The sequence below is a fragment of the Geospiza fortis genome, unplaced genomic scaffold (assembly GCF_000277835.1).
Source record: "Geospiza fortis unplaced genomic scaffold, GeoFor_1.0 scaffold1103, whole genome shotgun sequence".
Classification (NCBI taxonomy): domain Eukaryota; kingdom Metazoa; phylum Chordata; class Aves; order Passeriformes; family Thraupidae; genus Geospiza; species Geospiza fortis.
Window position 1 is genome coordinate 173,931 of NW_005054669.1, and position 12,519 is coordinate 186,449.

A 12,519-nucleotide genomic window follows, 5' to 3' on the forward strand; every position below is an offset into this window, starting at 1 on the left:
CCCTGTATTTGCCTGCCCTGTTCTTTATTTTTATGCTTTTTTTGAATAAGTGCCTCTGGCAGGTGCTTATTGCTTAAGCACCTGCCAGAGGCCACTGTTGGCCAGGATGCTGAGCAGTGAGCAGACTCAGCACTGCTTTCTTGCATTAATGTGATGTGCTATGGAAAAAACACCCTTTGGTTTTAAAACCATCACCTCACAATAACACCCATTTTTGGTGTTATTAGACACAGCGAATATTCATATCCCTTCTTTATGATATTCATGGCTTTACAGACAGTCTTCAACTCCTTTGTTTTCCTTCCTTAACTTTTCCATTTAGACCATCTTTACCCCATATTTTATTCTGATATGAGGAAGCACTGACATTTCCACAGTGATATCAAGTTTTCAGTTTGATTCACAATTCTGTTCTGTTCCAAATCTTCCTAAGGCCTCCTTAACTATTACTGACATTCTATGTTCTGGAGACATGTCACGAATCAGATGTGATCTTTTTCCTGATTAATAAGAGTAATTCTAGACCTCACCCACGTACAATGGGCACAGTGAGGATTTCCTCATAAATGTTAACTACAACCTCATCAACCCAGAATTACCTCTGCTACTTTCCAGCCCAGTGCCCCTGTGTCTCACAGGTGCAGAGGATGGGGTAAGGCCCTGATGCCCCTAGGCTGAAAGCCCAGTGGGAAGGGCACTCACCTGTTCATACAGCTCCCCTCTGATCAGTGCTGTGGAGATCCTGTCGATGACATCCCCGTTGGTGAGCAGCTCGTCCCTGCTCATGGCCAGCCGTGCTGCTTTGGCTGGCAGTCCTGCCCGCAGGTACAAGCTGATGGCTGCCAGGTAGTCACCCTGGCCCTCCTGGACCTCCCCAGCCTTCTCCTCCTGCTGGGTGTCCAGCAGCCACTGGTAGTAACCCCGACGCAACTTCTCCAGCATTGGGTGTCCCTAAGGAGAAACACAGAACTGGGAGTCCTGGGTAGGATGAGATATTGTCCAGCTCATCCTGCAGGCTCTGAGCAGCTGCTCACAGCACCAGGCCTCTTGTTGCCCAGTTATCAGAAACTACAATGCCAGCCCTGTGTACCAATGGGCACTACCCATTCTTTTTTGAAGCACAGATACTCCCAAACCAATTTCAGTAGCTTTTCTCTATGTTCATCTAGGTCTGTACTCACACCAGTGCAACCTTCCCTTCTACTTGGAGCCCTTCTAAGCAGAAGCAAGGTAGGGCAGGTGAAAAGAACACAGACCCTGAATGGACTCCCAACCAGAAGATCTACCAAGCAAGACCAGCCTATAGCCCAGTGCAGCAGTACTCTGTACCTTGGCCTTGGCCACCACAATGCATTCATCCCACATGTGCAGCTCCTGGTACATGTCCATGGCCTCCTCTGGGGCGTTCTGGGTTGGAAAGCAAAGTGTTAACCCGAGCAGACACACTGCTAAGGAGCTCTCACAGCAGGCAGGGTTAGGTGTGCAGAAAACACTTGGAAAAGTGTACTGTCTCCATTATTTGGATATACATCCTCCCTCACACTCTTCCTACACCTCAGGGTAATTCCACACTTCAGAACAAGGAATACCTTTTCTACTTCATGGAGAAAATTCTTCTGCTAGGAACAAGCAACATCTTCCTTTCCTCTTACAGCAGAGGGCACACACCTCCCCACCCAGCATTAAACAGAACCTTCTCCACTCCTTGTTCCTTTACTCACTTGTTCCAGAAAGATCATCTCTGCCAGCTTGTAGTTCTTGTCCAGCATGGCCAGGCGGGCCCGCACCAGGTAATGGTCTGTGCCATCCCCACCCTGCAGACAACAGCAGCAAGCTCAGTGTGCTGAGGGAAAGAACAGGCTCTGGAATGGAACATGGAGGGCACTGCAGCTGGAGGCTGGCTCACTACAGGAACAAAAGACAGTTGAGAATCACAGCAGTGACAAGCCAGGACAGTATGAAGTGGCCAGCCTTGGACAGAAGACAATGTCAGCAGTTTCTACATGAACAGATACTGGTCTCTAGGGTGACACTGGTGAGCAAGGACACAGAAGATCATGTGCATGCGAGTGTTTACAGGGAAACTGCTGCTCTGCAGAGCAGGAAAAGTTTCACTTACATGCTCCTGAGCTGCCTGGTCAGCAATGGCATTGGTTTCATGCAGAAATCGAGCCTTTGCCATGTTTCCCAGAGCTGCAAAGCACCTGGAAAATGCAAAGCAGTTAGTCAATACGCAGGTTTTGTTGCCCAAGATAAGAAAATCAGAAACCAGGCAGCAGACTCAGCTCAGCAATGGGAGAGGTGGGGTGGCCTGCTTCAAGAGAAGGATTTTGCCAAGACCTATGTTCAGATGTGCCTTCTAGCCCTGCTCCATGGGAGAATCCAGGAACATGACCAAGGCTCATGTTTCACTTCCCCAGGCTTCAGCAGTGCCTCAAGCTTGTTGATGTCTGTCAGCTCTCTGAGTCCTTGCTATACACAGCTTTGGGCTAACATCAGCAAAAATTTATGCTACAGACAGAGGTGTTCCCAGCCCTGGTTCTGGCATTACCAGCTGGGATGAAAAGGCAAAGCCATGGCCTGGCACAGAGAACAGGTAAGTCTCCAATGCAGGGAATACTCCAGACCATACACAGAGCCACATCTTTAGCTGGACCCTGGTTTCTGGGGTTCAGCAAAGAGCACGTTGAAGCCATGAAGGTGTGATGTACCTCTCTGCAATGTGCAGCTGTCTCACTTCCAAAGCCAGTCTGCTGAGAGTCTTCCACATGGCTTCAGTCTCTGTGGACATTTCCAGTGTCTCCAAAAATGCAGCAGCCCTTGAGACAGAGATTTGCAGACTTTCAGTGACAGAGGAGCTCTCTGAAGAAAACCCCACACTGAGACAGGAGCTTCCTAACCAGAGTGGCACTGAAACCAAACCAGCTGGGTGCCCAGCTCTGAAGAATGTAATGCAGAGCCTGACAGAGCAGGGGGAAATTCAAACATCTAGGCTATTCCTACCTGGGCTAAGGCACTTAGAGGCAGATTATCAGCAGAAGGCTGTAGCAGTGTGGGACAAATCTAAAGTGTTCTGTCTGATACAGGTCCCTACTGAGAAAGACTCTGAAGACACAACAGTGCTATGAACAGGTGAAGTTTTCTTCTCTGGTCACTTTTAAAAGCCCTCTAAGAGTATCAGCAGTATCCAGGCAGCTGCCATGAGCACTTCAGGCAGTCAATTTTCACTCTGCACAGCTCCTGGATGTTTCCATGATACTGCCAGCATCCCTGGAAGGGCAGCAGTAAAAGCACCCAAGCACCATTGCACATCTGGCTGCTCTGGGGACTCTTATTCACTGCAATTAATTGACAGCTACCTTCAGCAAAGCCCTGTTGATGTCTGTGGGACCAGACTGGCCAGTCTCTCCCTGAGTTTGAAACCACAAAGCTGCAAGGAGGCAAAAGCTGAAAAATCTCTCCTGAAGGAGTCTGATGTTCATTATGGCCAGACCTGGCACCAACACCATGCTGAGAGTCTGAAGTTCAACTCCGGAAAGCTGTGCTGCTGCCATTCATGGGTCATTGATTCCCAGGTGCCTGGCATGTGGCATGAGCTACCTGCCATCCCCACTGGCATATCCAGCACTTACCTGTGATAGTCCCCATCATCAATGGCAGTTCCAAACTCTATAAGGCCTTCATCCAGGGTGTAGGGCACAGTGTTCACCCCTTCAGATACTATCACTTCAGTCTTTCCATCATTCCTTTCCAAGCCTACAATATCCCCCTAGAAAGAGGACCAGCTGTCAATACTCCCGTGCTCATCTGAAGTGTGTGGGGTTTCAGGGGTGTGAGGGCAGCACTGCAACAGCTCTGCCAGTCATGGCTCTTCTGAATGAGTGAGCACTGAGCACTGAGCCATGAAGCAGCTCTTTGCTCCATCTTCTGCCAGAAATATCTGCCACAAAGTTGACAAATGAGCTTATATTTTGTCCAGAAGAAACTGACAGTTCCCTTCTGTGTCCCTTCTGCCATACCACCCTTGCTACTCCCACACACGAGAGGAAGGAGAAGAAGAAACTGCAGGAGGCAATCAAAGTCTGCAGAGTTTTACCTTCAGAGGAAACATGGTGACTCGCTCTGGAGCATCGATGTTGTACCAAATGCAGAGACTGTTCCTGTTCTGAGCCACCACCACATCACTGCCCGGGACCCACTGCACGTAGGAGCAATAGTTCAGGATGGTGGTCTTGGTGCTGCTTTCAATGTCATAGAGCTGCAGCTGCAGAGGGAAGGGAGGACAGGCTCAGCTGGGCTCTGGCTAGGCTGCAAGCTCACTGCAGGAACTGAGCTGAGCAGGCGTCTTGGAAACAGACATCCCCCATCAGGAAACAGACTTCTTCCAAGACACACATCCTAAAATCTCGTACTTATTTACACACTCCTATAAGACCTTTTTAAACCCTTGCAGCATTTCAAACTCTTGCCTCCCTTAGAGCTTGGCACAGACACATAGAAACCAGAACATGCCTCATGCTACTTCAGTTGCCTCTCAGCTGCAGATCTGCAACAGGAAAATGGGCTCTGAAGTCCTTAATGGAAACAAACTAAGGGGCCAAGAAGGGCCTTCCTCTGCAATTTTGGGCTCTCCATCCCAGGCACAGTCCTGTTGCAATGACTACTACCAATAAGGTGAGAGGTCAGTTGTTTGTGGAACACACTGCCCCAGATCAAACACAACAGTTTGGAAGGTGTAACCTGACATATGGCACAACTTTGCTATATGTATGATGTCTTGTGACTGAAAAGTCCCAGACCATCTCTATTCCTTGTCCTCACCTAGAGAAGATGAGAAACAGAAGAGAGAACAGTGCTAGTCTCATGAAACACCTTTCAAAAGAGAACAAGAATGTCCCTGTTTCAGCCTGTACCAAAACGGCTGGAGAAATCATAGAACCCCAGAATGGTTTGGGTTGGAAGGAACCTTAAAAATTTTCTTGTTCCAACCCCCTGCCACAGGCAGGGACGCCTTCCACTAGACCATGTTGCTCCAGGTCCTGTCCAACCTGGCCTTGAACACTTCCAGGGATGGGGCAGCTACAGCTTCTCTGGACAACCTGTGCCAGGGCGTCAGCCCCCTAACAGGGGAGAATTTCTCCCCAGTATCACGTCTAACCCTGCCCTCTAGCAGTGGGAAGCCATTCCCCCTTATCCTCTCACCCCAGGCTCTTGTCCAAAGCCCCTCTCCAGCTCCTTTGGAGGCCCTTTAGGCACTGGAAGGGGCTCTAAGGTCTCCCTGGAGCCTTCTCTTCTCCAGGATGAACAATCCCAATTCTTTCAGCCTTTCCTCATAGAAGAGGTGTTCCAGGCCTCTGACCATCTCTGGCCTCCTCTGGACTTGCTCCAGCAGCTCCATGTCCGTCCTGAGCAGGGACCCTACGTCTGGAAGCAGCAGATGGGGGTCTCACCCAAACAGGGCAGAGGAACAGAGCCCACCCTCCCCTGCTGCCCTCACTGTGGGATTGGTTCAGGACACAACCTATGCTTGGCCTTGCTACATCCCATGAGATTCCCATGGGCACAGCTGGGGAGCTGGTCCAGGTTCCTCTGGATGCCCCCGTCCTTCAGGTGTGTCACTCCACCCTCCACTTGGTGTCATCTGCAGGCTTGCTGAGGGTGTACTCGATCCCTCCATCTGTGTCACAATGAGCATATAAAATAGTACTGGCCCATAGAGACCCCTGAGGGGCACTGCTTGTCACTGATGTCCACCAGGACTCTGAGCTGTGACCATTTCCCTCTGGATGTGAATGTTCACCCAATTCCTTATCCAGCAGACAGTCCACCATCAAATCCATCTCTCTCCAGCTGAGAGAGAAGGATGTTGTGGGGGACTGTGTGAAAGGCTTTCCAGACATCTAGATAAATGACATCCATGGTCCTTCCCTTGCTCACTGATGGAGTCTCCCCATCAGAGAAGGCCACTGGGTTGGTCAGGCAGGACTCTCTGTTGGCTGTCCTGAATCCCCTTCCCATTCCCCATCTGCCTTAGCACTGCTTCTAGGGGGATTGTTCCATGATCTTCCAAGCCCCAGAGGTGAGGCTACCAGGCCAGTAGCTGCCAGGGTCCTCCTTCCTACTCCTTTTAAAGATGGGTACAATGTTCTCCTTTTTCCAGTCACTGGGGCTTCACCTGACTGACATGATTTTGAATACCACAGACATAAGTACTGTAAGAGAACCTCTAATTTTCATTGTCAGGTGTGATGAGATGAAACAAGACGTCCAGTAACTAAGTTCAGCATTAGCTAGGACTCAAGAATGCAGCACTGCCAGCTCATGCAATCTGGCCATGGTCAATCTTCCCCAAAGGAGCAGTAAGCAAAAAATCAGGAGTGTTTCAGATGTGCTTCTCACCTCCCTCCCTCCATTCAGGCATATCTGCCTCTACCTCTCCCCACACACACCATACTGCCACATGGCCTGAGGTGGCTGCCTCACCCTCATCTTCTTGTCCCTGAAGAGCAGTTTGTGGCCTGTTTCATTGAGCTCCAGCCAATCGATCTTGCTGTCATGACTGATTGTGCCAGTGTTGTAGCCACCAACAAGGTCCACTGGGGAAGGAAAGAAAGGAAACAGTGTCAGTACCTGCTGTACCTCAAAGTGCTCAATACCCACAGCTGTGCCAGGGGATCAGGTGCCTGGCACCTATTTAGGGCAAGACCCTCAGCAATGACACTGTGACATGCACACCAAAAAGCAGTGACATTTTATTCAGATGCCTTCTCAGCAGCAGCAGCAGCAGCTCTCTCCCACTGTCTGTGAGCATGCACAGCTCGTGGGCAGTGCAGGCAACACAGAGTTCTGGGCCCAGGACACAGTCCCAGCCACCCATGGCTGTGTCCATGACAGGGAGCATCCTGTCCAAAGTAGGACAGCCTGGTTTTCAGTGGACTGCTGCTAGGCAGAGGGAATGCAAAAGGGAACTTCAAGAACCTGCTGCTTGGTACGGGAATGCACAGAGGAGCTTCAGGGATGTGCTGCCTGGCACAAAAAATGAAAAGGAATGAGGAAGGCTGGCAAAATACAGGGAAGGAGGGTCACACTCACCTGTTGCTATAGTCTTGATGTCTATCAGGTAAGCCAGCCTCTTGCTCTCATCCACGCCTCGCTGCTGTCTCTCATTGATACGGACACTGTGATTTGAAGGGAATGACTGTTACCTTCACTACTCCCAAAATTCACATTTGAATCACAGAGTCCCTCCCTGACTTCCCTGCAGTTTCCCTGAGCACATGGAGCCTCTGGCAGTTCTCTGACCTGTGACACTTGCCCAGTAGCTATAGCTGCCTCAAGTGAGAACAAAGCTTTCTGATCCATGGCTTCCCCCCAGAGCTGCCCCTCTGGTTCAGGGGTCCCCAATAACACACTGGTTACATTGCTCTGAGCAGCCCATGATCATCCCTTCTCCTGAATCAGAACATGAGGTATAGAATTTTGGAGAGACAGAGGAGGTCCTGCTGGCAGCTGAGTCCCTAATGATGCTGTACCAGGACCAGCTGGATGCAGAGTTGCCTGAGAATATGCACAGGAGGCTCAGCAACAGCCATGGCAGGCTGCACCAAGATCAGAGGAAAAGAGGCTCTTGTGCTTCTAAAACTTGACAGCCAGTAATGTGGCACTAAACCCATCACTGGTCCCTGTGAGAAGTGGGTGCCTGGGGGCTGCATGCTGCAGTGTGGGACACCTCCAGTGTTACGCATCTGATCTCACTCTACCAACTGCCTGTGCTGCTCACACAGGCAGATGTAACCCTTACCTGACCAGGTGAGGGTTCACAAACTCTGTGCGGACAGACCCCAGGATGTCATTGCTTCCATATTCCACTAGTGTCAGCTCTCCAGCATTAAAAATCATGCAGACCTGATGGTGAGAGGGGAATACACTTACAGAGTAAAGCGACAGAAACACTCACACCTACCAGTGAAGGGTGCAGGAAAGAACTCTGCTGCACACAAATCTAAATTTAAATACTTTGGGATGACTAAGGAGCTGTTCTTGTCTTTTTGTTGTGACTGACAGCTTTTCCTCAAGGCTGGGGATTTTAATTGTGGGCCTATCAGTCTTGCAGGAGTCAAGCTCTCCCCATGCAGGTGTATTCTGTATCTCTAACACCCTCTCTAGCCACTGATCTTTTATTGCTTCTCTCTCCTTCAGGGTTATGACTGATATAACTCATCAGTCCACACACTGAGTTTATTCTGTACCTGGCATGTGGAAAAGGCAAGTACAGGGAAGAAGCAGACTGGGATCTGCATGAAGAAGCTAAATCCAGAAACTGCTGAGAAACAGGGTTTTCCACAAGTGCAGGTGACACCTTTCTTGCTGATGCACACACAGCTCTACACACCATTCATGGGGAGCACTCTGTCCCATCCTACTCACGTTCTCATTGTCGAAGAAGAACTTCTCGTTCCCCCCAGATCCTTGCCAGGCCACCTGCAAAGCAATGGCATGGGGTGAGGCTGACAGCTCCACCAGCACCAGTCTGCACATGATGGGCTCCTCTGTCCAGCTTCTGGCTCCCACAGACAGCATGACACACACTGCACAATGGATCATAATCCATCACTTTAGCTGCCAACACTGTTTTTCAGCCATTCCCAGCTTGCAAATTCCACATGGTCCTCTCCTTTCTTTAGACTTAGCTTCAGACTCCAGCTCTCTTTGTATAGCACATTACTGTCTTCCAAACAAGAGGCCTTTATGGGAACAAGGTACTCCCTCTATCCTATCCTTCACAGGCCCTTCTCCACCTTCCCCAGACCAGCTTTATTAAAAAAGCACCCAAACAGCTCCTTTGCCTCTGTTAATCACAGCCACAGAATCACTGCTAACATTTGTGGGAGCAGAATCTCCTCACCACATGTAGCTGAACCCCGTTTTTTTACAGTCATTCTAGCAATGGCTGATCAGCATGGTGCCAGTGGGGGAAGAACTGATTGGAAATTTGCATAGAGCACTGGATAATATAACAGCTGCTGTGGTAACAACAGACAAGTGACCAGAGGAGCAGAAAACTGAAAGCCAAGGCTACAGCAGTCCTCTTCCCTCACTGAGTGCGAACTCCAACTTACTGCTTCAAAGGAACTCCAGTGAGACAGCAAGAGAGCAAATGGACATCTCACAGCCTTGCTCTTTCTGAGTATAGCTGTGTAATCGAAAGAAAAACTCAGTGCAGTAAGATGTAGAGAAAGCTGGGAGCTTCATTCTGGCCAAATTCTCAGTTATATTACCAAGTGTCAGCATTCTCCAGCACAAACCTCCAGTCAGAGCTCCTGCTCCAAGAGAGATTAATTAGCTCACCATTAGTCTGATAAAAGGTATGTGACAACTTGGTGAACAAAGCAAATGTGCCCTTGAGGCCTATTTAATGCTTTTATTAGACATAAGCCTATTGCCCACATTCTCCAGTCTCACAGCACTCAGTGCACTGTGAGGATCAGGGGATGGACAATTTTGTGTGAATTGTCTGGTACCAGAAATGGCACTGGCATAAGCTGTGGGATGCAGCCATGAATTGTTTTCTGATGATTTTTTTTATTTTGTTTCTTTTAAACACACTAAGATTTGTACCTTCACATCTGGAATGTATATATGTAAAACATCCAGATTTGGGCCCCCATGTACAAGAAAGACTGATAAACTGGAGCAAGTTCAGCACACTGCCCATCAAGATGGTTGGGAGCAAAGCACTTACACTGTGAAGAGAGGCTGAAGGAATTTGGCCTCTTCAGCCTGGAGAAGGGAAGGCTTAGGAAACCTCTAATACAGTGATGCCAGGCTTTTCTGGCAGATGCAGAGTGAAAGGATGAAAAATTATTATAAAATAGCAGTCAAAATACCAAGATAACTTAGAAAAATGCTTTCCTCCATGAGTACAGTAAAGCATTGGTATAGAGGATTAAAGCAATTGTGGGACCTGAGCAACAACATCTGAATTTAATATTGACTTCCCTTTGGGCAGTAAAATTGATAGGAGACCTCCCAAGGCCCCTTCCAACCTGAACTGTTCTGTGATTCTTTGAAAAGAGGGATTGTTCCCATGCAGAAATCATATCCTCTGAGTTATGAAGTTAAGCATCTGACACTCCAGAAATGCCACAGATTTTCCAGTACCTCACTGAGCTTGTTGGAGCTGACATCACCCAGCAGTAACGTGTCTGAGGTATGGGCCACCAGGTACCTGTCCTTCCCTAAGATCTTCACCTCATCAATCTCATAACCATACTGGGATTTCAACACAACTCGGGTTCCTGTGGAGAGGTTCTTCACAATGACCTAGTGAAAGGGAGGAAAAGCAATATGAGGCCATGCACAGAGGAACAGCGCAGACTTCCTGCCCCATGGAAGATTAGGCAACAGATGATACTAGGATATTTAGATATCCCCATCATTTCCCTCTGCTTTTTTAAAAATCCTTACCATTCCTTTTGCATAGGATGACAGCTGTAGTAGACATGTGGGATTCTTACTTTTGCCATTCACAAGTTACTGGCCTAACTGGAGACCCATTCAGGCCCCCAAGGATAAGCCTCCTTTGCAAAGTCCTGTACTCTCTCCCCTAACTGCCCAGGGGTGCCCAGGCTGCCAGCTCACCCTTACTGCCACATTCTCAACAAGGTCAATTTGGCTGAAATGAAATCACTTTAGAAGGCTGCACCTGACATGGAGGTACCTCACAAAAACTCACATGGCAAGAAATGAACTCCATGGTCTCTTATAATATCCAATTCCCACCCAACTGTAGCCCTGTCCCAGGCATATCCCTACGCCTTTCTCAACAATTTGGTATGAACAAACCATAGGTGCAGAACTCCAAACATGCCTAGTTCTGGCAAACATCCCATTTTCATACCTCATTAGATACTCTCTTACCTGGCTTGGTCCCACATATGTCATTTCAAATTTATTTTTGTAAATGGTTTTGCGAAGGCAGCAGTCAAACTGTTCAACTCCTCCACACAGCGTACCCTGGGGACAAAAATACCTGGTCAGTGAACCCTGTCAAGGAGAGAGATTCCAGACCCTGCTTACGTGAAGAGGATCAGAGGTCAGACACAAACACACCGGTCCCAGCTGCTCTGGAAAACAAGGTTCAAGCACCCACATGCAGGAGGACCAGCCCTATTTTGACTTTCTTTAGACAACAGAAAGATTGAGCCATTCTCAGAAAAATGAAGATTACCAAATGCTGGCATGAATCTGGGACGGGAGGAGGCGGGGTTTAAAAACCACCTTTATCCTCATCTTTCCCATTATTCTTCTCAGTTTCCCACTTCTCCATCTCCCAGCCTCCCAGCCATCCTTCCAGAAGAATCCTTTCACCTTTCTTTCTTTCTTTATAACATCCCCCTTCTTTCCACTGATCTCCTATCCCTTAGCCCCTTCCCCTTTCCTGGAAATATTTGTTCACATGTTCAATAATTCTTGGTCTGAAAATATTTCAAGGAATTCTTGATTGTTTAACACAAAACCATAAAAAACTAATAAAGTCATAAATAACATCATTCATAAATAATTTAAGTGTTTGAAGTTAGTCAACTTACTACAGAAAACATGCAGAAAGATCAATTTAAAGAGCTTTAAGGAATAATCTAACTTTAGAGAAAGGCAGATTAAGGCTTGATGGCTAAAGATCAAAGACAGAAAAGGCTGAACTGAAAACACAGCACAGAAACACAGAATATGATTAGCAGGTCAGTTTGTATACTGCTTCTCATGAGTGCCCAGAGGAAAGAATGCTCCTGAGACTGCTCTGGAGAAGCTATGATGACCTCATCAGGCTTCTGAGAAAAGAGAAGGGCTGCTGTAACCAGCGAGCCATCACAGCAGCATGCAGAAGGTTCTGCAGCTCCACACTGGCACACCTGACTGCAGCAGGTCCCTAGCACAAGGTCCTGGCCTCAGTGCCCGCCCTGCACCCCTGGGTGAGGTGTGCCCACACAGGATGACCATGTCCAAAGCCTCCCCCTGGGGTGAGGTGTGCCCACACCAGGATGACCATGTCCAAAGCTTCCCCCTGAGCACACCACATTGCTCCCATGCACAAACACCCCCCTGGTGGGACACTGGAGGGCTCAGGCCTCCTGAGTGACGACACAAACCGCACAGATCCGTGAGCCGTCCCTCTTCCATGCCAAAGCTGTGATGGTGTACAGGTGAGCTATTTCTTTGGGCTTGCCTTCCTCCCAGGCACTGCGGCGTGGGCTCCAGTTCAGAACCCGTAACCTGGCAGAGAGAGGAGGTAAGAGTGACATTAAAAACTGTCTATGGCTGCCAAACGAAGGACTACAAAGAGCAGAATTCTCTGTCAGGTACGTGGTACCTGTCATAGCTGCCAAGGACAATGGACTGGCCGCTGGGACTAGTGGCTGCTGTGGTGAATTCCTTCTCTGACGAGTCCCGGCTGTAGTCGAAGGTTTGGATCACGCTGCCCTCCTTCCCATAAGCGACAATCTTCTTGTCACAGCCTGC

At 48.7% G+C, this 12,519-nt stretch overlaps 1 protein-coding gene across 1 annotated transcript in view; it reads right to left on the minus strand.

Annotated features, from left to right (window-relative positions):
* The window catches only part of IFT172 (intraflagellar transport 172), a 39,118-nt gene that overhangs the window by 18,972 nt on the left and 7,627 nt on the right, over window positions 1-12,519 (minus strand). The window contains exons 8-22 of the mRNA XM_031065042.1: window positions 12,371-12,515; window positions 12,150-12,273; window positions 10,921-11,016; window positions 10,162-10,323; window positions 8,428-8,481; window positions 7,802-7,905; window positions 7,093-7,178; window positions 6,484-6,596; window positions 4,097-4,264; window positions 3,633-3,769; window positions 2,712-2,819; window positions 2,120-2,204; window positions 1,722-1,814; window positions 1,330-1,407; window positions 703-951 (exon numbers count right to left, since the gene is read on the minus strand). Coding sequence (XP_030920902.1) covers window positions 703-951; window positions 1,330-1,407; window positions 1,722-1,814; window positions 2,120-2,204; window positions 2,712-2,819; window positions 3,633-3,769; window positions 4,097-4,264; window positions 6,484-6,596; window positions 7,093-7,178; window positions 7,802-7,905; window positions 8,428-8,481; window positions 10,162-10,323; window positions 10,921-11,016; window positions 12,150-12,273; window positions 12,371-12,515 — 1,802 coding nt within the window. The remainder of the gene's footprint in view (window positions 1-702; window positions 952-1,329; window positions 1,408-1,721; window positions 1,815-2,119; window positions 2,205-2,711; window positions 2,820-3,632; window positions 3,770-4,096; window positions 4,265-6,483; window positions 6,597-7,092; window positions 7,179-7,801; window positions 7,906-8,427; window positions 8,482-10,161; window positions 10,324-10,920; window positions 11,017-12,149; window positions 12,274-12,370; window positions 12,516-12,519) is intronic.